Genomic DNA, 23447 nt, shown 5'->3' on the forward strand with positions numbered 1-23447 from the left:
CTGCCAGCCCCCCTTGCTGGGGCTCCTGCATCCCCAGAGCCATGTCCCCTGGTCCCGGAGCAGGTCCTGCCTGGGCAGGAGAGGGGTGCCGGTGGTGGGGCCGAGGGAGACCCTGGCACACGCCAGCTGGAGCCCCAGCGCCGCCTCCTCCACGGCCTCCCGCCGAGGTCCTGGCTGCACGTCTCCCTGCACCTCTTTATTCACGCACTCCCCGCCCGTGGCCTCCCAAGGCCTGGGACCTGCATGCAACCTCGTCCTGGCGGGCCAAGCTGGCGTGCACCTGGCCGGGCAGGAGGCTCTGGGCATGAGGGTCCCCAGGACCTGCAGGGCTGCTTTCCTTGCCCTACTTCATTCCCGTCTCCGAGAAGTCCGCCCCTCACCACCTCTGCAGGCTGGGGGACACCCCGCCGGTCCGCTTTTCGACGGCCCACCGGCGCCAGCTCTACACGCTCGTCCACAGGACGATCCATCACGCCGCCCTCGCGTCCCGCCAAGACACCAAATGGCGGGACTACTTTGGTGAGGGCGTAGCCGACGGTCCTCGGTGGCTCAGCGTCTACTCGGAGCTCGTCCTGAGAGCCGCCGGGGACCTAGGCTGGCAGCTCCTTCACGGGGCCGTCGCGACGCGCGTGTATCTGGCGCAAGTCGACACGGTCTCCGACCGGTGCCCCTTTTGCGACCAGAGGGAGACCCTGACGCACCTGGTCCTCGAGTGCGCCAGGCTGCAGCCCCTGCACCTCCTTCTCCAGAACCTCTTGCTCAAGTTCTGGCTGCACTATTCCCCGCACCTTTTGGTTTACGCACTCCCCATCCGTCGCCCCACCAAGGCCCGGGACCAACTGGTCAACCTCCTCCTGGCTCTAGCCAAGCTCGTTATCTGGCTATCCAGGAAGGAGGCTCTGGCCGGGAAGGCTCCCGGTCACCTCGGGGCGTTTTTCCTTGGTGTACTTCGTGCCCGTCTCTGGGCAGAGCACCACTGGGCAGTAGCCGCCGGCAAGCTAAAGCAGTTTGTGGGCCGGTGGGCGCTGTTCGGGGTGCTCTGCTCAGTGTCCCCCAGGGGAGCACTCGTTTTGAACCTTTGACCCCCCACGTGCACACCCTGTTTTTCTTTGAGTTGTCCCCCGTAATGTTTATTTAAATGTCGGGAGCCCGGCCACCCAATAGAAACAGCGGCGGCCCCCGAAGAATTTTTTTGTTGTTCAGAAACCAACATCGACATCTGTCTGGCAACCAGCCGGACGCCGGCATCAACATCGGCCACCCGACCGGGGTGGCCCTACGATCTCTTTGAGAACTGAGACTTTTCAATAGTCCCGTCTCCGAGAAGAGTATCACTGGGCAGTGTCTGCTGGCTGCCTGGCCTCGCTCGAGGGCCAGTGGGCGCTGCCCGATGCGGTCTGCTTGGTGTGCCCCCTTGGCACTCTTCTTATGCCCCTCTGACGGGCACTGGGCACTGGGCAGGGGCAGCGCTTCCTGGGGCTGGGGCGGCCGGAGCCCGAGGCCTTTCCCTGCCTAGTGGCAAACCCCAGGCTGAAGCCCGGCGTGCCGCTTCTCAGCAGCCCCTGGCTTTGGACGCAGCGGTGCTGGGTCCCCCAGGCCAGCTGTGCAGACGTCCACCCGGCGGGGAGCTGGGGGCCTGCCCGGAGCCCCTTTCTCTTCAATGAGCCACAGGCTGGAGTTTCTCTGCTGGCCCCAGCTCCGCTGGGGACCTGGTGCCCGCTGCCTGCGGTGCTGTGCCTGCCACTCTCCAGCCCAAAGGCAAGGCCAGGGCATCCGGTCCCTGCTCCGAGGCCGGGAGAGGTGCGGAGGAGAGGGGTTGCTGTGGGGTGCTGAGTAGAGGGGCACGCAGAAGTCCAGGGACCTGCACCCAGCCCCAGGCTCACGATGCCCTGGTCTCCTGGGCTGGCGCTGGCCCTGCCCATGGGGGCCGGTCCTGGCGCTTGCTGGAGCCGGCGGTGGCACCAGGGAGGTGCAGGGGGAGGCGCACGCAGCTCTGCAGGGAAGCCGCCGGCGCATGCTGGGAAAGGCGCAGCTCTGCCAGGTCTCCAGACACTGCTCCCGGCCCTTCCCCGCTCCAGGGCTGGGCTCTGCTGGGCACCGCGGGGGTGGTGCCAGGGCCTGGCTGCCTGCCTCGGAGGGCTCCAGCCCACATGTCCCCAGAGCGTCCCATGGGAAGGTGAACGCGGTGCCTCCCGCCCACAGAGGCAGTGTGGGCCCCTGTCCATGCATGTGGCAGGCCACGTTGTGCGCTGCAAGCACCAGAGCTGTCCTCACATCTGCCACCCTCCCGTCAGATCCCAGGAGCTTGGCTGGGTGTGGACGCTGGGGCCAGGGCGTCCCCTCTTGGCCTGCCTGCACGACCGGTGCTGCCCGCAGACAGGGAGTGTGGGCTGAGGACAAGGAGGCTCTGAGCAAGGTCCCCGTGGCAGCACTGGCAGCTCATGCCCTGGCAGCCCACAGGTCTCGGGAGCAGGGACTGAGGGGCGCAGGCTGTGGCAAGGGCGGCGCTGGCTGCAAGGCAGGGGCACGCGGCAGGGCAGGTTCCTGCAGGACTCGTTTATTCAGAGGGGAGGGAGCAAAGCGCAGAGCCTGAGCCCGGCCTGGGCAGAGCTGGGGCTGCGAGAGCTGGGCTGCAGCAGGAATGGGGACGGCAAAGGCGACAGTGGAAGGTCTCGTCCTGTAGCAGAGTCTGGGTACTTGGGGCCTCAGGGTCGTCATCACATTGGGCACAAGGTCGCAGTGCCGTCTGTCACGCACGGGCTCCCAGGCGATGGGCTAGTCCCTGTGGAGGCGAGACGGGGCAGAGGTTCCCAGGGGTTGGTGGCCAGGCTCCCCCCCACGCCAGGCGCCCTCATTCCCCCGTGCCCGTGGCTGTGATGCAAAGCCCTCGGTCCGCAGGGCAGGAGCAGCACCTCTGACCCGGGAGCAGCCGCAGGGGCATCCCTGCCTGGGGCAGCCCGAGATCGCTGCCAGAGCCTGGGCTGGTGCTGAGCTCTGGGCTGGCGCTGCGTGCCTGCAGCTCTCCCGTGGCAGCGAGTGCAGCGTCTCACCCAGGCTTGGGGTAGCCCCAGCTGCGAGACCACCAAGCCCCTGCCCCAGGGGCAGCTCAGCCAGCAACAGGGACCCCCAGCCTGCGTCCCCCCATGTCCAGCCTCTGCCCTGGGCCACGCCGGGGGCTGCTGAGCTCCAGCATCGCTCCAGGCATCTCTAGCATGGGACCTGGATCTTTGCCATTCAGCTCCTTCCTCCCCCGCCGCAGGGAGCCCCACGCGCCTGACGGCCGGACGTGGCTGTGCCGGGCAGGACCCGGGGCTGCCTCTGCAGCCCCCAGCCCCAGCACAGAGTAACCCTCACCTGAACGAGGTCCATGCAGACTTCACCGCAGCCTTGGCCGCATCACTTCTCCTCTTTGGCGCACCCAGGGCCGTTGTACCCAGGCCCACAGCTGGCCGCGTGTAGTGAGGGGTAGTCTGCAGAGCTCTCTGCAACAACAGAGCACACGGCTCTGAGCCCCGGCAGCCCCGCGGCCGCCTAAGCTCAGCAGGGCACAACAAGGGGCACTGATGGTTCCTGTGTGTGGCACGGGGATGGCATCACTGTGGCAGCCAGGGCACCACGGGGCAATGTCCCAGCTCAATTGGAACAGGACAAGGGCAAATCGTCAGTAGTAGAGGTAGAGGGAAGGTAGGTCAGAGGTTCCCAGGGGCCAGTGGCTGGGCTCCCCCAGCCAGTCCTGGTGCTCTCGTCCTCCTGTGCCCGTGGCTGCAATGCGAGGCCCTCGGTCCACAGGGCAGGAGGAGCACCACTCGCCCAGGAGCATCCGCAAGGGCATCCCTGCCCAGGGCAGCCCCAGATCGCTGCCAGAGTCTGGGCTGGTGCTGAGCTCTGCGCTGGCACCGTGTGCCCAGGGCTCCCCAGGGGCAGCTCGGCCGTGCACAGGGACCCCCTGCCTGCGTGCCCCATGTCCAGCCTCTGCGCTGGGCCAGGCCGGGGCTGCTGGGCTCCAGCATCGCTCCAGGCGTCTCTAGCATGGCGCTGGCTCCGTGCTGTTTAGGTCCACCTTCCCCCTCCCATAGGGAGCCCTCGTGCACCTTACCATCCGAATGTATCTGCACTGGGCCACGGCCCGGGTGTGCTATTCCCCGAGGTGATGTAAAGGGTAGCAGGCAGATCTTGCTGCAGCCGAAAGAACAGCATTTCGCTGGTCCATAGCATTGATAGTCGCCAACGCAGAAGTTAAAGCAGGGCCCAGGGATCTGGTCCAATCCACCGGGGCAGTATCCGGGCTTGTCTGGAAGAGAGCACGTGTCTCTGAGCCCCTGCTGACCCCGGGGCTGCCGTAGCTCAGCGGGGTCCAGCTGTGGCGTGGAGGCCACAAGTGGCACCGACAGCTTGTGCGTGCAGCACGGGGCAGAGTGGGGCGGGGAGGGCAGCGCTGTGGCAGCTGGGCACCACAGGGCAATGTCCCGGCTCCTCCGGGCATAAAACTAGTCCCTGCAGAGGGGAGACGGGTCTGGGGCTCTCAGGGGCCAATGGCCGGGTTCCCCTCTGCACCCGGGCGCCCTCATTCCCGCTGTGCCCGTGGCTGCCATGGGAGGGCCTCGGTCTGCAGGGAAGCAGGAGCATCTGCAGGGGCATCCCTGCCCGGGGCAGCCGGAGCTCGCTGCTTTGAGCCAGGCCGGGGACTGCTGGGCTCCAGCATCGCTCCAGGCATCTCTGGCATGGGCCCTGGCTCCTCGCCATTCAGCTCCTTCCCCCCGCCCGCAGGGAGCCCCATGCGCCTGGCCGGCCGGCCGTGGCTGCGCCGGGGCAGGACCCGGGCTCCCTCTGCAGCCCCCACCGCCAGCACGGAGCTGCCTCTCACTGTTGGGAAACAAGCAGATCTTGTTGCAGCCCAGGTTGCAGCACTTCTTCCCTTCGAAGCACGTGGAGTCATTGCTGCACGTCAGAAGGCAGGGCCACTTGAGGTCCGGGAGTATCACGGGGCAGGTTCCAGGCTTTTCTGCAACAGGACACGTGTCTCTGAGCCGCTGGCAGCTCCGGGGTGCCCTAGCTCGGGGTCAAGCTGCGGCGTGGAGGCCACCAGTGGCACTGATGGCTCCTGTGCATGGCGTGGGGCAGAGCGGAGTAGGGACGGCTGCGCGGTGGCCGTCAGGCACCATGGGGCTGCGTCATGGGCCGTGCAGGGGCATTGGGGTCCCTGCGGGAGCAGCAGGGGCACAGCCCTGCCCTGGGCAGCCCGGGGACCCCTGGTGCGTGGTGGAGACTGGATGGCCATGTCTGGGAGAGGGCAGGGAGGGGTGCCGCGTGGGGTGCCGCGAGGGCTGAGAGGGGGAACAGCCCATAGGGGTGGGGAGGACCGAATGGGCAGAGTACTCACGTGGAGACGCAGGCTGGAGCTGGGCACAGAGGACCAGGAGCCCTGCCAGCAGGAGGAGGCCGCCCGACTTCATGGTGCTGCCGTGCTGCAGTGCCGAGCACCGGGGTGGCTGGGCTATATACTGTCCCGCCAGCCCGGGGGGGGGCCTTGCACAATGCCCCAGCGCAGCTCCTGCCCTTCCCAGGGGGAACAAGGAAGCAGCTGCTCCCTGGGCGGAGGCGGCAGTGCTGGTGCCTCCCAGTAACGAGTACCCTAATGACAGGCTGCAGAGCACCATCCTGCTCCCACACGTCTCTGCACACCGGCCTGTGCTTTGGGCCAGAGGCCAGTGCAGCCACCAGTCACTGAGCTCCCACCATGGCCACCTCGGCCTGGACCTGCTCCGTGGCTACTGGGTGAGGGGCCTCCAGCACGTGGCCGTGGCCGTGGCCGTGGCCGTGGCCGTGGACATGGCCTGGCCGGGTTGGCAGGACCGCTGTTACCGAGCTGTCCCTTCTGCGGGTGCAGGGCCTGGGAGAGCCGTCCGTCCAGGCTGCACGACTGCCGGAGGATCTCACACCCTTGTTCGGGAGGTGTCCGTGCATGACGGCTCTGGGGACTGGTCGCTGCCATGTGCCCCTGGCCTTTGGCAGGCGTTGTATGGAAAAAGGCAAGTCCCTTAGGTCCTCCAGCTGACCGGGCTGTGCTGTCCTGGGCCGTATGACCCCCAGTGGCCCCGTGTTCCTGCGCTGCATCTGCACGCGGGGTCCAAAGGCTCGGTAGTGCTTTGGGGTTTGGTGCCTGCCCCAGAAGGTGCTGGAAGCTGGGCCAAGGCCTCGGCAGAGCAGTTGTGTAAGGCAGGGAAGGTCACGGCCGTGTTTTCAGCTCAGCTCCAATGACAGCTCTGCCTACGGCCCCATTGCTTCAGACCCAGCATCTGGCCAGGTCGGGGGGACGCCAGCGTCCCTGAGCAATGTGCACACGGGGCAGCTGCCAGATGCCCTCCTTGCCCTGCAGCCTCTTGGGCTCATCACGCCTGGAGCTGTTTGTGTGTCACATCCATTTGATTCCTGCACCACCCAAAAGCAGTCCAAATACAGGTCGACCTCTCAAGAGCTCTGCTTGCTCTCCTTCCCTTGTTGCATGTCTAGCAGGTGACTTGGGCCCCGCCCAGCCCAGCCTTGTCTCCGCGCCAAGGCCCTGAACCCCACCCAGCTGTTTGCAGCTGCCAAGTGCCAGCGCCACAAACTCCCGTGGCAATCAGCCCATTGCTTCCATTGACCTTAGTGCAGCACTTTCCAGAAGTGCCCAGCCCAGCTGTGCTGGACACAGGGTCTGGGGCTTTGCCCATGGCCCCGGAGGCAGGAGGGGAGGTGGCAGGATGGCACCGTGCAGGGAGATGGGCCCTGAGATGGCACAGGTTAGGCGACAAGTAGCAGGCCTGGCGGGAAAGGTGGAGGTGGGAGCAAGAGGAACTGGGCGCTGTGTGGATCTCTTTAAGATTTTCACAGTGCTTAGGGTCAGAAGGGACCTAAACAGGCCATGAGGTGTGCCCCCCTGCCCCATGTTATGTATAAGGTGTTGGCTGTAGTCACCTTGGGCTAAGAACAGAAGCAGACAAGGTTCTTTGGGTAAAGGTGTTATCTCTTGTTAGACCGACTCTAGTTGGTCTAATACAAGTTGGTCTGTGTAGTTGTTCTAATAAAAGACATCGGCTTTACGCAAAGAATCTCGTCTGCCTATGTAGACGTTGGTACATTTGCCTGGGGTGCAGGAAGGAACGGCAGATCTGTAGGCAAGGCATTGCTCTCCGAGTAAACAAGCTGGGTGCGTCTGCGCGTGCATGTACTGCACAGTAACTTTCTGTGCAGTAACTTAATGTACAATAAGCAGTTCTTAGACCAGCGTCTACACTTACAGGCATTACAGTGCAGTAATACTGTGTGCGCACCAACTTCGGAGTAAAGAAACTTTAGGTTACCGTGCAGTAACTTAAGTTACTGTGGCAGCAACTGTGCACATGCAGACATGCCCATTTTATAATTTATAAGCTTAATTCCTTGGTCTTTTGAGAACAACACGTGGTACCAATACTGGAATATGAAGAAAGCAAAATAATGGAACATCTCAGAATTCCTGAGGACTTAAAACTGAATAGGAATGCAGCAGAAACCTAGAAGAAATTTAAGATGAGCTTTACTGTATATATGATGGCCATTGGAGCTACAAAGAAGGAGATCCACTCAAGGGAGCTATTTTTTAAAGGTAGTGGGCCCAGAAGCTCTGTCTCTTTATAATAGTCTACAGTGGTCAGAAGCAGAACAGAAAAGCTATGGTACAGTAATAAAAAAGTTGAGGAATACTGTACACCTGAACAAAATAAAACCTTCAAACGGTTTAATTTCCACACGAGACAGCAGGGAGAATGTGAGATAATAGCGGCATTTGTCAAAGACCTCAGACAACTGAGCCAGACATGCAACTTTGGAGACTTAAAAGAGTCCATGATCAGAGACCAGACAGTATTGGGGATAAGGGATAAAAGCCTCAGGAAAAAAACTGCTAGAGGAGCCTGAGCTTAGTTTGGAAGAGGCCGTTAGATTGTGCCAAGAGGCTGAGATAACAAATGCCACACTGCAGAAGCTGGAGGAAAAACCAGAAAAAGCTGAACTAAAAGGCTGCAAAGAGCTAAGGCAACACACAAACAACATAGGAAGGAGGACCTCAGCATGAAGCATGCAAGTGGAGGCCAAAGAGTATAGCTGGAAGAAAGAATGGTCAGCAGCAGACGCTGGGGTGGGGGGGAAGAGGTGGTTACCACAAACTCATGCGATACCTTGCATTTGGTAAGCGCTGCAACAAACACAAAAGATTCAATCACTTTGCAAGAGTTTGCAGAGCGGAGCAGGATGCACCACACCAGAAACAGCAGGTGCACGCTCTAAGCTATGAGGAATAGGGAGCATTCCTCTTTGGCACAATGCGAGAAGAAGTTCCTTCTTCTGTGGATTCGACAGTCACCCTGGACAGCAATGGACTAATGGTAACTTTTAAATTAGATGCGGGGGCACAGGTCAATGTAATACCAGAACACATTATTCAATAACTGAAAATGAAACCTGTGTCCGATGAGAATGAGGAAGTGAGACTCAGAGCATACACTGGGAACGTGATTGCAGCCCAGGGGGTTTGTGCACTGCATGTTAGACACAAAGGTAATATAGTAAAAGTTCGGTTTGTAACGGCCCCGGGAAAGCTGGCGCCAGCTGTTGGGTCGCAAACATGTCACACTCTAGGTTTGATGACGAGAATGGATGCCATCATGGGACTAGCCAGCAAGAACACAGAAGAAGAGTTTTATGGTGATTGTCAAGGCATAGGGACACTATCAAGTGAGCGCAAGACAGAACTAAGAGAACCAAATACTCCCACCACACATGCTCCAACAAATGTTCCCCTTGTCCAAGGGACCTTAACTCAGCTGCCTTGAGTTTAAAGAGCTTGCAAACCAATACGGATTGCCTTGCAAGGCTTCCAGTCCTAAATGCCCACAATCCAATGGTCGGGTGGAAAATGGAGCACACGTAGTGAAGAAGCTATGGATTCACACGCTGCTGTTTCCCTGTCCCTCTTAAATTACAGGCAACACCCATGAAACATGGATTGTCCCCAGCAGAAATGCTGTTGAGCAGGAAGCTCAAAACCAGGTTGCCAAATCTTGTGGACGGTGTTCATCAAAATGAAAAGCAAGATGTGAAAGCATTACCAAATTCTGCAACCTCCAACAAAAATGGTACACAGCAAAGATACGATGCCTATTTCAGATGGACGAACGGGGAAGCAAAAAGCACTAGCTTCCCATCAAGCAGCTCCCAGAGCCTAGAGAGGTTTTGCACCGGAAGGACAGGTGTTAAGATGGAGCCGACGATACTTGCATCTCATAAAGGGGAGAGAAGAAGCAGCAACACGAGATTCACCAAAGGAAACAGAGCTAACATCGAAGCAACAAGAAACGAGAGAGGGCTTTGGCAATGACACAGAGCTGGGGACGACTGAACAAGGGCCCGAAGAAGAACCGAACCCGTGAGGGCTGAGAACGCAGGGGCTCTGGGCAGGCTGTTGGCTGTAGCCGTGTTGGTCTAAGGACGTAGGCGCACGGGCTACTTGGGTAGATGTGATATTTTGTATTCGACCAACTCAATATCAAATGTTGCCATTTGAAATGGAAACTTGTCAACATGAAGAAGAAAGAAGCCAAACTCAACGTATGTTTCCTAGGCCTGTGCAAGAAACACAACGTCATTGCCAGAGGAGTGAACATCTGCAGTCCTCTGACTACTACACGCAACTCCAGATATCCTTCCCAACTACGCAGGAGAGCTTCAGAAAAGCTTGGAAATCATCTCCATTCCCATTCATAGTTTCATAGCTTTTAGGGGCCTTACTGATCATGGGGCAGGAAAGGCCACTGGGATTAGATCACCCCAGTAAGGTAGGCATCAAGATGCTCTCTCAGGCCCTGATGTACATCCTTGATATACTTATGGGCAGCCACCAAGTCCCCTCTGAGTCTTCTCTTCTCCATGCTGAACAGTCATGAGTCCCTCAGCCTCTCTGCATAGGACCTGGTCTCTAGGCCTCTAATCATGCATACGGCCCTCCTTGCGACTGTCTTGATTTTTTCCACATCCTTCCTGAAGTGCGGTGCCCAGAACTGGATGCGGTACTCCGGCTGTGGTCTCACCAGGGCCGAGTAGAGCAGAGGGATGACATCCATGTCATTGCTGAGCCGCTGGCACGGCTGTTTGAGCACTCATGGAGCTCCGGTCAGGTCCCTGAGGACTGGAAAGGGCCAATGTGGTGCCCATTTTTAAGGAGGGGAGAAGGGGTGAGCCGGGTAACTTTAGGCCAGTCAGTCTTACCTCTATCCCTGTGAAAATACTGGAAAAAATCATCAAAGAGTGAAGAGTGTGCCGTGATGGCAAGCAATTGCTGTCTGTATTTCCGGGGTACAATGAGCTGGCGCTGGGGCTCCCTGGTCTCGGCATGGTTCTTCGGCACCCACAACCGATAGAGAAGCCCCTTATCCCAGACCACCTGTTCCCTCTTGTCCGGAGTGAACTCAGTCTCTTGCTCCTGAGCCATCTGCCGGAGTCCCTCCAAGCTGGGGTCCTCCAGGACCTCCCGCTTGAACTCCTCTTGCCCAGCTAGGCAATCAGCAGGGAGCTCAGGTGCTCCAGCAGGGGGTGCACGCTCACCCACAGGGACTTCCTGGGTCTCCTCCCCGCTACTCTCACCTCCCTCTGCCACTGACGGAATACACACCTCCCCGGGACTGTCACTTAACCCACCCTTGGGGGTTGCTCGTTCCCTCCGGGACCAGGGTGCAATCGCCGTCTGCAGGGGTCCCTTCCCCTGCGGCCAATGGTTTGGCTTTTTCCTGGGGATTTTCTAACCCCCCTTCTTTAGCCTTCCTGCTCTGCATGAACGGTGCGGGGCTTTGGCTCTTGGATCTGTTCCCACCTCCGGAGCTGGGCTTCCTGCTCTATAAGATCCCGTCCCACCAGGATGGGGACCGCAGCCCCTTCCGGTACCCCCATTTCCAGGTACGTTGCACAGTCGTTCCACACGACGGGGGCACAGAATACCGGTACCTTCAGAGGTGGGGGCCCCACTCCTTGAATAGTGAGGGTCTTCCCCGGGATTATGTCTGCAGGTGAGACCAGGTTGGAACTAATCAGTGTCACACTGGCCCCCGTGTCCAGTTCCCCCACAAGGGTCCTCCCCTTCACTGTGATCATGGTCCGGTGGGGGGCCATCACCTCCTCCGAGTTTGTGATCCTGTAGCAACAGACACTCTCCTCAGAGTGGCTCCGGCCCTCCCCCTCGCTGCTCACGGCTGTTGCACGCCTGACGGGCCTGGGTCTAGTGCTTAGCTTTGGGCAGTTGGGCTTGATGTGGCCCTGCTCCCCGCAGTTATAGCACCCCCTCTTTTCCGAATTGGGTGGTTTGTCCGAATCTGGGGCCGCCGTGCGCTCGGCAGGAGGTGGCCCTCTCTTCCCTTTTTGACCTGGGCCTCCCTTCCCCCCTCTTTGGACCCCTTTTTGCTCCTTCCCAGAGTAGGGAGGCTTCTCACGGTTTAGCAACAGTCGGTCTGCAATTTCTGCGGCCTCATGAACATTTTTGGGGTCCCTGTCCCTGACCAGGGTCTTAACCTCTCTCGGACAGCAATAATAGAATTGTTGCAGCACCAGGAGATGGCTTGCCTTATCTAAATTGTCAACCTTGGCTTCGGTTAACCATTTAATGTATGTGTCGTCCAACAGGGCCCTATAATCAGTCAATGACTTTCCAGGTTGTGGGCGCGCATTCCGGAATTTCTTCCGAAAATACTCTGGTCCTAACTTGAACCGTTTGGACACAGCAGCTTTGAAGGCATTATAGTCATCAGCTGCGTCTGAGGGCAGGCTGTTCAGGATCACCGCCATGTCACCTTCTACCAGAGCAGACAAGTACATCATGATCTTTTCCTCCGGCACCTTGCACCGCTAGGCTTGTCTTTCGAAGTTGCTTAGGAACACCGCAGGATCGTCTCCCTCTCGGTAGCGAGCGAAGGCGGAGATGTCCAGGTTGGGGTGTTCCCCAGACGCTTGCGGAGGGTTCGCATTTCCCCTGTTAGTTTGCAGATGGAGCTGAGCATCGAGCTTTTTCTGCTCGTGCTCCATCTTTTGTGCCTCCAACCCGGCTTCCCTCTCCATCCTCTTCTCCTCCAGCTGTCATTGTTCCCTCTCATGCTGGGCCTCCAGATACAGCCTTTTCACTTCTAGCTGTCGTTGTTCCTTCTCACGCTGGGCTTCCAGCTTTTTCTCCTCCAGCTGTCGTTGTTCCCTCTTTTCTTCCAACTCCATCCTTTGCAGCTCCAGCTCATGGAGTCTCTGCCGCTCCCCCTCAGGGGGTGATCTCTCCGCAGCCTCCGGACTTGACGAGCGGGAGTGTGTTTCTGGCTCAGACTCCGGAGTTGTCGGGCATGAAGCTGACACTTGTTCTGACTTGCTGGTGCACAAGAGTTTAACCAGCTCTTCCTTCTTTAGCCCTCTGTTCACATGAAGGCCTCTATCTTTTGCCAGTTCTTTCAGTTCAGGCACGATCATCCGGACATACTCGTCCTCCATCCTGACTCTCTACACTATCCAGTCGACCCGATGCCAAATTAGAAATTGTTTGCTCAAGGGATTTCAGTGACTCTATTCCTTTTCCCAAATTGTGCCTCAAATACAGCAGGGTATTTGGATCCCACCACTGCCACCATGTGTGGCGGGCCAGTAGGGGGTGCTCCTGCATTGAGCCGCCCACCTCCCTGCGCCCGACCCCCTCCCAGGCTCCGAGTGCCTCCCTGGGGTGCCTCCCGTCCGGCCGACCCCTTCCCTGGAGCACACCCGCTAGCCTGGGGTTCCCGCTGCCACCATCCAAGGCTCTGGACTCACTTCTGGCTCTGCGCACCTTGGAGAACGCAGGCCTGATCGTCCAATGGGTCCTAGACCCAATACAGGCACTTGGGGCACTTCCCAAGTCCGGGGCTGATTAGGGAAGCCTCCCTTAGTCCACCGACCTAAGGGGCCTCCTCGGCATAATTTAGACCCCCCCCTCAATAAGTCTCCCACACCGGTCACAAGGAGAACTTTATTGATGACAGGGGTAGGGCAGAAACAGGGTAAAAGGTAGAGCAGTATCAGAGGAATATCAAGGAATATCAAAGGAATCCCATAGAGCAAACCAGGGGGGCTGAGGTAGCCGTTTAAACGCATCTGAGTTGCTGTAAGCTAAATATCTAATCGGAGCTCGAGTAGCTTACTCGCATCGTCCAGAGGTGGTTGGAGTTTCCTCTGGAGGCAGGGCACTCTTGGAGCATGCGGTGATGAGGAGAGAGCCAGGTTCAGATTCACCTGGATGACCACATGGCTAATGGCTGCCTTCTTCCTGGCCTGGGCCCTTAAATAACCTCTCTGACCTCAGCAGCCTGGTCCAATCCAAGCTGCCAATACTGGCCACAAACTGACCACTTTAAAAAGCATCCCTGGCTACCTGGGCCGTGGGCGGGGCTTTTCCCTTCCCCCCAGGTGAGCAGAGCATCACCTCCCAGGACCAGGCCCCTGTCATGTAGGCAGGGAGGATGTTCCCCGCCCGGAGGGATTGAACACCAGTCCCTCACCCTGGCAGAGACAGAGCTCTGGAGAGGGGCACTGACGGTGGCATTTCTGCCACAACAGCTGCAGGGGTGGTGGCTTTTGCTGAGGCCACAAAGCCAGCCAAGTGTCGAGGAGATCGGTGTAGGGGTTTGAGGGAACTGCCCCTCAAGCTGCGGACAAGCAGAACTGGTGTCGGGGTGCTGCGGGACTGGCTGCGTCTGTCTGTCCTGGGCGGCGGGGGGGGGGGGGGAGACACCGCTGCGGGGTTGGCTGCTCAGCCGCTGTGTTCCCAGTTTCCACTCAATCAATCAATCAATCCTGATTCACTCAGGGACCAGCTCAACACACAAGACATAGCTACTATGTAATGACTTAACGAGCATCAATTAGCACCTACAAAACCGGGCTAAGGAGAAGAAAGTCTCAGTTCAGACAATCAACTGCAGGGGCGCGGGTGCCCACTGGACCAGCCGCGCTTCGCTCTGATCCCAAGAGCCACCGAGACCTCAGCTGGTGGCTCCTCCGTGGAGTTGTGGCCATGGGCATGTATCTGGCGCAGTTCATGGACGCCCCCAATGCCTCCCCTTTTGTGGACAGAGGGAGACACTGGTGCACACCTACCTGGAGCGCACCTGGCTTCAGCCCTGGCACCACCTCCTCCACAGCCTCCCGCCGAGGTCCTGGCTGCACGTCTCCCTGCACCTCTTTATTCACGCGCTCCCTGCCCGTGGCCTCCCAAGGCCTGGCACCTCTGCGCAACCTCCTCCTGCACTGGCCAAGATGGCATGTACAGGACTGGGAAGGAGGCTCTGGCCCAGAGGGTCCTGGGGAGTGCGGGGCCACAGTCCTTGCTCTACATCACTCCCATCCCCGAGCAGAGTCTCACCGGGCAGCGTCCGCTGGCTCTGTGGACTCGTTTGAGGGCCAGTGGGCGCTGTCTGGTGCGCTCTGCTTGGTGTCTCCCCTTGGCCCTTCTATTATGAACTGCAGACCAGCACTGCCACTCCTGTGTTTTTATTATTTGTCCCAAGGACTCTGTTGTCCCCTTTTCCTCTGCTTGCTGCAGGGCTCTGAAGGAGGCAGCCAGGCTGGACTCTGCAGCCGGGCTGGGGTGGCCGCAGGGCCGGGTCCCAGCCTCTGCCTTGTAGGTCAGAGGTTCCCAGGGCCAGTGGCCGGGCTCCCCGCAACCTTTCCTGGTGAGCTCCAGGGCTGGGGGTGCTGCTGTGGCCTGGCTGCCTGCCCCAGAGGGCTCCAGCCCACCTGCCCCCAGAGTATCCCATGGGAAGGTGAACACCAGGGCCTCCCACCCCACAGAGGCAGCTTCTTGCATCTACCGTGAGCCCCTGTCCATGCATGTGGCAGGCCACGCTGTGTGCCACTAGCACTGGGCCTGTCCTTGTGGCAGAAAGGCCACCGTCTGTGTCTCTCTCCAGAGACCTGTCCCGGTCAGCTTGGGACACGGGGGTCGAGCTCCTGAGGTAGTGGGGATTGTCCTACCTGCCTATGTGACAAAAGCCTGGTGCTGAGGGGGGGTCCCTCTGCTCACCTGAGTGGGGGAAGGAAAAGCCCCTGCTCCTCGGCCCAGGTAACCAGTGATGCGGTTTAAATCGGATGGTTTTGGCCAACACTGCTGGCTTCTCTTGGACTGGGCTGCTGGAGTCAGAAAGGCGATATAAGGGCCTGGGCCAAGGAGAAGGGGAGAAGCCATTTTTCCAGCACGGCCCAAACACCAGGGCACAGGGAGAGAGTCTGATCCATCCGAAACGCTCTCTCTCTGGAAATCTCCGAGCCAGATCTCTACCGTCTCCTGGATGATACTCGTGAGTGTTTCTAGCGAGCTAGTCAGCTCCCAGTGATGCATTTGTGCATCAAACGGCGACCTCGGCCAGAGTGCTTTGCTCAGTGGTAATCCCTTGATAGTGCTCTACCGCTTACCCTAGTCTAACCCTACCCTGTGTAACCAGTACAGTTCTCCTTTGTGACTGGCGTAGGAGGCTTATTGAGGGGTGGGTTTAGTTACACCTAGGAGTCCCCTTGGGTCTGCGGACTAAAGAAGACTATCCTTTTTGGCCCCCAACTTAGGAAGGAGCCCCAAGTGCTTGCATTGGGTTGAGTACCTGTAGGACTATTAGGCCTATGTTTCCCTGAGGACACAGGACCGAGACAGTCCCCTCTCGGGGTGGTGGCAGCACACGTTACCCCCGGACTCTGCGGTGGGGCTCGAGAGGGGGTCTGCCAGGGCTTAGGCATCCCTGGGGAGTCACGTGGAGTCTGACATGTGGACAGGCGTGGGGAGGCGGGAGGCTCAACGCAGGAGCTTCCCCAACTGGCCTGCTACAGGCCTCACATCTGCCACCCTCCTGCCAGGGGTGCCGGGAGTTTGGCTGGCTGTGGACGCCGGAGCAAGGGCGTCCCCTCTCTGCCTGCCTGCAGGACCAGGGCTGCCCGCAGACAGGGAGTGTGGGCTGAGGACAGGGAGGCTCTGAACGAGGTCCCCGTGGCAGCACTGGCAACTCATGCCCTGGCAGCCCACAGGTCTCGGGAGCAGGGACTGAGGGGCGCAGGCTGTGGCAAGGGCGGTGCTGGCTCCAAGGCAAGGGCACAAGACAGGGCAGGTTCATGCAGGACTTGTTTATTTAGAGGGGAGGAAGCAAAGCACAGAGCCTGAGCCCGGCCTGGGCAGAGGATGCCCCATGCACCAGGCAGACCTCGGGGCTGGGAGAGCCGGGCTGGCAGCAGGAATGGGGGCGGCAAAAGCGATGGTGGAAGGTCTCATCCCGTAGCAGAGTCTGGGAACTTGGAGGCCTCGGGGTCGTCATTGCGTTGGGCAGAAGGCCGTGGTGCCGTCATGCACAGGCTCCCAGGTGATGGGCAAGGCCTGGTGGAGTGGAGACAGGCCAGAGGTTCCCAGGGGCTGATGGCCAGGCTCCCCCCCACCCCCGGGTGCCCTCATCCCCCTGGTCCACAGGGCAGGAGCAGCACCTCTCGCTTGGGAGCAACCACGGGGCATCCCTGCCCGGGGCAGCCCGAGATCCCCGCCAGAGCCTGGGCTGGTGCTGAGCTCTGGGCTGGCGCTGCGTACCCGCAGCTCTCTAGCAGGAGTGAGTGCGGTGTTTCACCCAGGCTTGGGATAGTCTCGGTTGTGAGATCACCAAGCCCCTGCCCCAGGGGCAGCTCGGCCGGGCACAGGGACCCCTTGGGCCAGGCTGGGGTCTGCTGGGCTCCAGCATCACTCCAGGCATCTCTCACACGGGCCCTGGATCCTCGCCATTCAGCCCCTTCCTCCCGCCTGCAGGGAGCCCCAAGATGGGGGGGGGGGTCCCTGTGCAGCCCTCGCCCCCAGCACAGAGCTGCCCCTCACCTTGACTGTGATCCATGCAGACCTCACCGCAGCCTTTGCTGCATCACTTATTCTCTGTTTGGCACTCAGGGCCGCTGTTGCGTCCAGGACCGCAGTTCCCTGCAGCCCCTGCAACTATCACGGGAAACTCTCCAGTTGCGGGTGCCATGGGGTACTCTCTGGCTGTGGGTGCCACGGGGTAGTCATTGGCTGCGGGTGCCACGGGGTAGTCTCCAGCTGTGGCTAGCGAGGGGTAGTCTCCAGCTGTGGCTAGCGAGGGGTAGTCTCCGGCTGTGGCTAGTGAGGGGTAGTCTCCGGCCCTCCCTGGAACAGAAGACGTCTCTCTGAGCCCCTGGCAACCCCGGGGCTGCCCAAGGTCAGCAGGGGACCACCTGCAGCGTGGAGGCCACAAGTGGCACCGATGGCTCCTGTGAGTGGCACGGGACAGAGTGGGGGGAGGGGGACAGCATCACCATGAGAGCTGGGCACCATGGGGCGATGTCCCAGCTCCTGAAGAACAGGACGAGGGGCGGGTTGTAAAACTGGTCTTGTGGACGGGAGGCACGTCAGAGGTTTCCAGGGGCCAGTGGCTGGGCTCCCCCAAACCCGCCCCCCTGGTGCGCTTGTTCCCCCTGTGGCCGTGGCTGTGGTGTGGGGTCCGTGGTCCGCAGGGCTGGAGGAGCACCACCTGCCCGGGAGCATCTGCAGGGGCATCCCTTCCTGGGGCAGCCCGAGATCGCCGCCAGAGATCTGGGCTGCCACTGCATGCCCAAGACTCTCCAGCGGGAGTGCGCGTGGCGTCTCCCCCAGGCTTGGGAAAGTCCCAGCCCTGAGACCCCCAGCCCACGTCCCCCATCTCTAGCCCCTGCCCTGGGCCAGGCTGTGGGCTGCTGGGCTCCAGCATCGCTCCAGGCATCTCTCACACAGGCCCTGGCTCCTTGCCATTCAGCTCCTTCGTCCTGCCCACAGGGAGCCCATGCGCCTGGCCGGCCGGCCGTGCTGTGCTGGGGCAGGACCCGGGGCTCCCTCTGCAACCCCCCAGCGTGGAGGAGCTGCCTCTCACCGAAACGGGGAGTCATGCACAATCTGTGGCAGCCGTAGCGGCAACACTTCAGTGTTCTGTGGCACCAAAAGTCGTTGTTGCATTGCTGAATGCAGGGCCAAGGTCTTATTACTTTCCTAATAGGACAGCGTCCAGGCTTCTCTGGAATGGGAAAAACGAGTGTGAGTCCCTGGCGACACAGGGGCTGCCCTAGTTCAGCAGGGCCACGCTGGGATGTGAAAGCCACAAGTGGCACCAGCGGTTGGTTTGTGCAGCAGGGGGAAGAGTGGGGTGGGGGCGGCAGCACCGTGGCATCTGGGGAACCACGGGGCAATGTCCCAGCTTCCTTGGCGCAGGATGTCGGCAGCACTGAGATGTCCCAGGTGGGGCTGGGGGCAGCGCACAGCACTCTTCTTGTCTGAAGCACTGGGCGCAGAGCTCGGGGCGTCCAAATCTGTCCCCTCCTGCTCTTTGTGTCCAAAGCATCGCCAGCCCAGAGATCCCTGGGGGGGCTCCAGCCGGCGCTGGGATGGGGCATCTCTGGGCTTTGGCATCAGTCCTGCACTGGGCACGAGCAGCTGGGAGCTGCAGGGCGCTGAGCAAGCCCTCGACAGACCTGAAGTACAGGACCTGAAGGCTGTGCCATGTACCATGCCTGGGGCATTGGGGTCCGTGCGGGAGCAGCAGCAGAGCCTGGCCCCTGGCGGGTGGTGGGGACAGGATGGCCATGTCCGGGAGAGGGGCAGGGAGGGGTGCAGCATGGGGTGCCGCGAGGGCTGAGAGGGGGAACAGCCCATAGGGGTGGGGAGGACCGAATGGGCAAAGTACTCACGTGGAGACACAGGCTGGAGCTGGGCACAGAGGACCAGGAGCCCTGCCAGCAGGAGGAGGCCGCCTGACTTCATGGTGCCGCCGTGCTGCAGTGCCGAGCACCGGGGTGGCTGGGCTATATACCGTCCTGCCAGCCCGGGGGGCCTTTCACAACACCCCAGTGCAGCTCCTGCCCGTCCCAGGGGGAACAAGGAAGCAGCCGCTCCCCGGGCGGAGGCGGCAGTGCTGGTGCCTCCCAGTTACAGGAACCCTAATGCTGCAGAGCACCATCCTGCTCCCACACGTCTCCGTACATTGGCGCGTGCTTTGGGCCGGGGACCAATGCAGGAGGCACCGAGCACTGGGCTCCCACTGTGGTCACCTCGCCCGGACCTGGTCCGTGGCCAGCGGGTGAGGTGACTCCCAATACGGAGCGCAGCGGCTGGGGACCAGCCGGTCGGCAGGGCTGCTGTTACCGAGCTGTCCTTCACGAGGGCGCAGGGCCTGGGAGAGCCAGCCGGCCGGGCCTCACAAGTGCCAGGGGATCTCCCACCCCAGTTCTGGAGGCGTCTGCGTGGGGCGGCTTTGGGGACCGGTCTGGGCCACGTGCCTCTGGCCTTTGGCAGGGGTCAGCTCGAGAAGGCAAGTCCGTTAACTCCCCTGGCTGACCGGGCTGTGCTGTCCCGGGCTGCACGACCCCGGCGGCCCCGTCTTCCTGCGCGGCCTCTGCATGTGGGGTCCAAAGGCTCAGTAGCGCTTTGGGGTTTGGTGCCTGCCCCAGAAGCTGCTGGAAGCTGGGTCAAGATCTCGGCAGAGCGGTTGTGTAAGGCAGGGAGGGTCACGGCCATGTTTTCAGCTCAGCTCCAATGACAGCTCTGCCTATGGCCCCGTTGCTTCAGACCCAGCGTCTGGGCAGGTTGGGGGAACGCCAGCGTCCCTGAGCAAGATGCACATGATGATGGGGCCAGACGCCCGCCTCCCTTGCAGCCTCCCCTGTGCATGACGCTTGGAGGCGGTTGTGTGTCCCATCCGTGTGATTCCTGCAACACCCAAATGCAAACCAAGCAGAGGTGAACTTCGCAAGGGCTCTTCTTGCTTCCTTTCCCTTCCTGCATTAGCAGGAGCCCGGGGCCCCTGCCCAGCCCAGCCCTGCCTACACGCCAAGGCCCTGAACCCCACCCAGCTGTTTGCAGTTCCACAGTGCCAGGGCCACAAGTTCCCATGGGTCCCTGAGCCCATTGCTTTACATTGACTTTAGTGCAGCACTTTCCAGATGTGCCCAGCCCGGCTGCGCTGGACACAGGGTCTGGGACTTTGCCCATGGCGCCGGAGGTGGGAGGGGAGGTGGCAGGATGGCACAGTGCTGGGAGATGGGCCCTGAGATGGCACAGGTTGGGCATTGCACCGAGGCCACACGTGGCAGGAGCCTGGCGGGAAAGGTGGAGGTGGGAGCAAGAGGAGCCGGGCCCTGTGTGGATATCCTTGAGTGCTATGTGTACGTTGTTGGCTGTAGCCGTGTTGGTCTCAGGACGTAGGTAGACAAGGTTCTTTAGGTAAAGGTGATATCTCTGATTAGACCGACTTTAGGTGGTGTAACAAAAGTTGGTCTATGCAGTTGTTCTAATAAAAGATAACACCTTTACCCAAAGGACCGTGTCTACCGGTGTATACGTTGGTACATTTGTCTGGGGTGGAGAAGGGAACAGCAGATCTGTAGGCAAGGCATTGCTCTCCGAGTAAACAAGCTGGGTGTGTCTGTGCGTGCATTTACTGCACAGTAACTTTCTGTGCAGTAACTTAGAGGGCTGTGAGCAGCTTTGGCCCCCAAATTGATGCTGTGGGGATTTGGCCCAATTTGGTGGCCGAATCTCTGAATCCCAGTCGCGCTGAGCAGCAGACCCAGAAATGGACTGGAAGTACTTCTGGGCCATTGCCTGGTCTGCCGGGAAATGCACTGGGCCCCCCCCGCCCCCATACCTCCCCTGGCTCAGTGACTGCTGCCTCCTAGGTCTGGGGGCTGCACCCGGGGTCCCCCTGCAGCCAGTTGCCAAGCCAGGGAGGCATAGGGAGGCCCCCCAGCGTGCTCCCCAGCAGGCCCGGAAGTGGAACAGAAGTACTTTCAGTCCACTGCCGGGTTTGCTGCCAAGCACATGGAGGCCCCCTTGCACTCCTGTGGGATGCTCCATGTGCCCCAGCATCGAAGTGATCACGAGCTGCGCTGGTACCTCAAGGTATGTAGAAAAAACTTTTAAAGCTGTGTCTATGTCTGAATCACTGATTCTCCAAATCAGCATCGAATCTTCAGACTTGGATTCGGCGGAGTCAAATCCGGGACAGTCATTCAAATCAACGAGACGAATCACTGCCCCTGATTCAGGTCGGATCCGAATCTGAATCGAATACGGCCCGCTTCGCACACCCCTAGAAACTTGCTGTGCAGTAAGCAGTTTTTAGACCGGTGTCTACACTTATAGGCATTACAGTGCAGTAAGGTTGCATGTGCGCCGATATGGGAGTAAAGTTACTCCCAAGTCAGTCCACACACACAGTGTTACTGCACAGCGAGGCCTCTACACATGCCTTACTGTGCAGTAACTAAACGGGCATAAATTTGCTACCTACATAATGTAGGTAGCAAATTCACGTCCAGGTCAGTACACATTTCCAGTTACCATGCAGTACAGGTGCGCAAGTGCAGACACGCACCCGTACTGCGCAGTAACCCAAGTTACTGTGGCAGCAATTATGCACATGTAGACGTTCCTGCTTCATCATTTATAAGCTTAACCCCTTGGTCTTTTGAGAACAACACATGGTACCATGACTGGAGTAAGAAGAAAGACAAAAAAATTGAGCATCCCAGAATTCCTGAGGAGTTAAAGCTGTTCCACAATGCAGCAGAAAACTGTATTAGCCTAGACTGGTCAGAAGCAGAACAGAAAAGCTATGGTACAGTAATAAAAACGTTTCAGGAATACTGTACACCCGAACAAAATAAAACCTTCGAACGGTTTAATTTCCACACGAGAGAGCAGGGAGAATGTGAGACAATAGCGGCATTTGTCAAAGACCTCAGACAACTGAGTCAGACATGCAACTTTGGAGACTTAAAAGAGTCCATGATCAGAGACCAGACAGTATTGGGGATAAGGGATACAAGCCTCAGGAAAAAAACTGCTAGAGGAGCTTGAACTGAATTTGGAAGAGGCCGTTAGATTGTGCCAAGAGGCTGAGATAACAAATGCCAGACTGCAGAAGCTGGAGGAAAAAAAACCCAGAAGAAGCTGAACTAGAAGACTGCAAAGAGCTAAGGCAACACACAAACAACATAGGAAGGAGGACCTCAGCATGAAGCATGCAAGTGGAGGCCAAAGAGTATAGCTGGAAGAAAGAATGGTCAGCAGCAGACGCTGGGGTGGAGGGGAAGGGGTGGTTACTGTGGCAGAAATGCCACCGTCAGTGCCCCTCTCCAGAGATCTGTCTCCACTAGCCTGGGAGGCTGCTGTTGAATCCTTCAGGGCGGGGATCTCCCACCTGGTCTGCATGACAAAAGCCTGGTGCCTGGGAGGCGATGCTCTAGTCACCTGGGCAGGGGGGAAAGACCCGGCCCTGCGCGGGCCCAGGTAGCCAGGGATACTTTGGGAGATTGGTCGGTTTGTGGCCAGTATTGGCAGCTTCGATTGGACCGGGCTGCTGAGGTCAGAGAGGTTATTTAAGGGCTTGGTCCAAGAAGAAGGGGTGGTCAGCCATTAGCCATGCGGTCATCCAGGTGAATCTGAGCCTGGCTCTCTCCTCATCACCGCATACTCCAAGAGTGCCCTGCCTCCAGAGGAAACTCCAACCACCTCTGGACGATGCGAGTGAGTAAGCTACTCGAGATCCGATTAGATATTTAGCTTCAGTAACTCAGATGCGTGTTTAAACGGCTACCTCAGCCACCCTGGTTTGCTCTATGGCATTCCTTTGATATTCCTGTAAGATTTCTATGATACTGCTCTACCTTTTACCCTGTTTCCGCCCTACCCCCTGTCATCAATAAAGTTCTCCTTTGTGACCGGTGTGGGAGACTTATTGAGGGGTGGGTCTAAATTATGCCGAGGAGGCCCCTTAGGTCTGTGGACTAAGGGAGGCTTCCTAATAAGCCCCTGACTTGAGGAAGTGCCCCAAGTGCTTGTATTGGATCTAGTACCCATTGGACGATCAGGTCTGCGTTTTCCAAGGTGCGCAGAGCCAGAAGTGAGTCCAGAGCCTGGGATGGTGGCAGCGGGACCCCAGGCTAGCGGGTGTGCTCCAGGGAAGGGGTCGGCCGGACGGGGGGCACCCTAAGGGAGGCACTCGGAGCCTGGAAGGTGGTCGGGCGCAGGGAGGTGGGCGGCTCAATGCAGGAGCGCCCCCTACTGGCCCGCCACAGTTACCACAAACCCATGCAATACCTTGCATTTGGTAAGCGCTGCAACAAACACAAAAGATTCAATCACTTTGCAAGAGTTTGCAGAGCGGAGCAGGATGCACCACACCAGAACCAGCAGGTGCACGCTCTAAGCTATGAGGAATAGGGAGCATTCCTCTTTGGCACAATGCGAGAAGAAGTTCCTTCTTCTGTGGATTCGACAGTCACCCTGGACAGCAATGGACTAATGGTAACTTTTAAATTAGATGCGGGGGCACAGGTCAATGTAATACCAGAACACATTATTCAATAACTGAAAA

General features: G+C 59.3%; 2 protein-coding genes across 2 annotated transcripts; both read right to left on the reverse strand.

Annotated features, from left to right (window-relative positions):
* Positions 1-2537: 2537 nt before the first annotated feature.
* Positions 2538-5466, reverse strand: LOC132243414 (WAP four-disulfide core domain protein 2-like). The gene is made up of 5 exons (XM_059713103.1): positions 5381-5466; positions 4865-5002; positions 4097-4291; positions 3355-3482; positions 2538-2782 (listed from the first exon to the last, which is right to left on the reverse strand). The coding sequence occupies exons 1-4, from the start codon at positions 5451-5453 to the stop codon at positions 3397-3399; spliced, it is 492 nt and encodes a 163-aa protein (XP_059569086.1). The 5' UTR covers positions 5454-5466; the 3' UTR covers positions 2538-2782; positions 3355-3396.
* Positions 5467-16161: 10695 nt separating this feature from the next.
* On the reverse strand, positions 16162-18836 carry LOC106737668 (WAP four-disulfide core domain protein 2). The gene is made up of 4 exons (XM_019492454.2): positions 18760-18836; positions 17949-18089; positions 16907-17209; positions 16162-16423 (listed from the first exon to the last, which is right to left on the reverse strand). The coding sequence occupies exons 1-3, from the start codon at positions 18830-18832 to the stop codon at positions 16950-16952; spliced, it is 474 nt and encodes a 157-aa protein (XP_019347999.1). The 5' UTR covers positions 18833-18836; the 3' UTR covers positions 16162-16423; positions 16907-16949.
* Between the last annotated feature and the right edge of the window lie 4611 nt (positions 18837-23447).

Source organism: Alligator mississippiensis, chromosome 9 (assembly GCF_030867095.1).
Source record: "Alligator mississippiensis isolate rAllMis1 chromosome 9, rAllMis1, whole genome shotgun sequence".
Classification (NCBI taxonomy): Eukaryota; Metazoa; Chordata; order Crocodylia; family Alligatoridae; genus Alligator; species Alligator mississippiensis.

Excerpts from the sequence above, each read along its gene's own strand:
- LOC106737668 (XM_019492454.2), bottom strand. The coding sequence starts at position 18,832 with ATGAAGTCAGGCGGCCTCCTCCTGCTGGCAGGGCTCCTGGTCCTCTGT. Across the intron at positions 18,090-18,759 it reads GCTCCAGCCTGTGTCTCCAC|AGAAGCCTGGACGCTGTCCT; the intron begins GTGAGTACTTTG and ends TTCCCATTCCAG. Across the intron at positions 17,210-17,948 it reads GTGCATGACTCCCCGTTTCG|GGAGGGCCGGAGACTACCCC; the intron begins GTGAGAGGCAGC and ends CTTCTGTTCCAG.
- LOC132243414 (XM_059713103.1), bottom strand. The coding sequence starts at position 5,453 with ATGAAGTCGGGCGGCCTCCTCCTGCTGGCAGGGCTCCTGGTCCTCTGT. Across the intron at positions 5,003-5,380 it reads GCTCCAGCCTGCGTCTCCAC|AAAAGCCTGGAACCTGCCCC; the intron begins GTGAGTACTCTG and ends GTCCTGTTGCAG. Across the intron at positions 3,483-4,096 it reads AGTGCAGATACATTCGGATG|AGAGCTCTGCAGACTACCCC; the intron begins GTAAGGTGCACG and ends CTGTTGTTGCAG.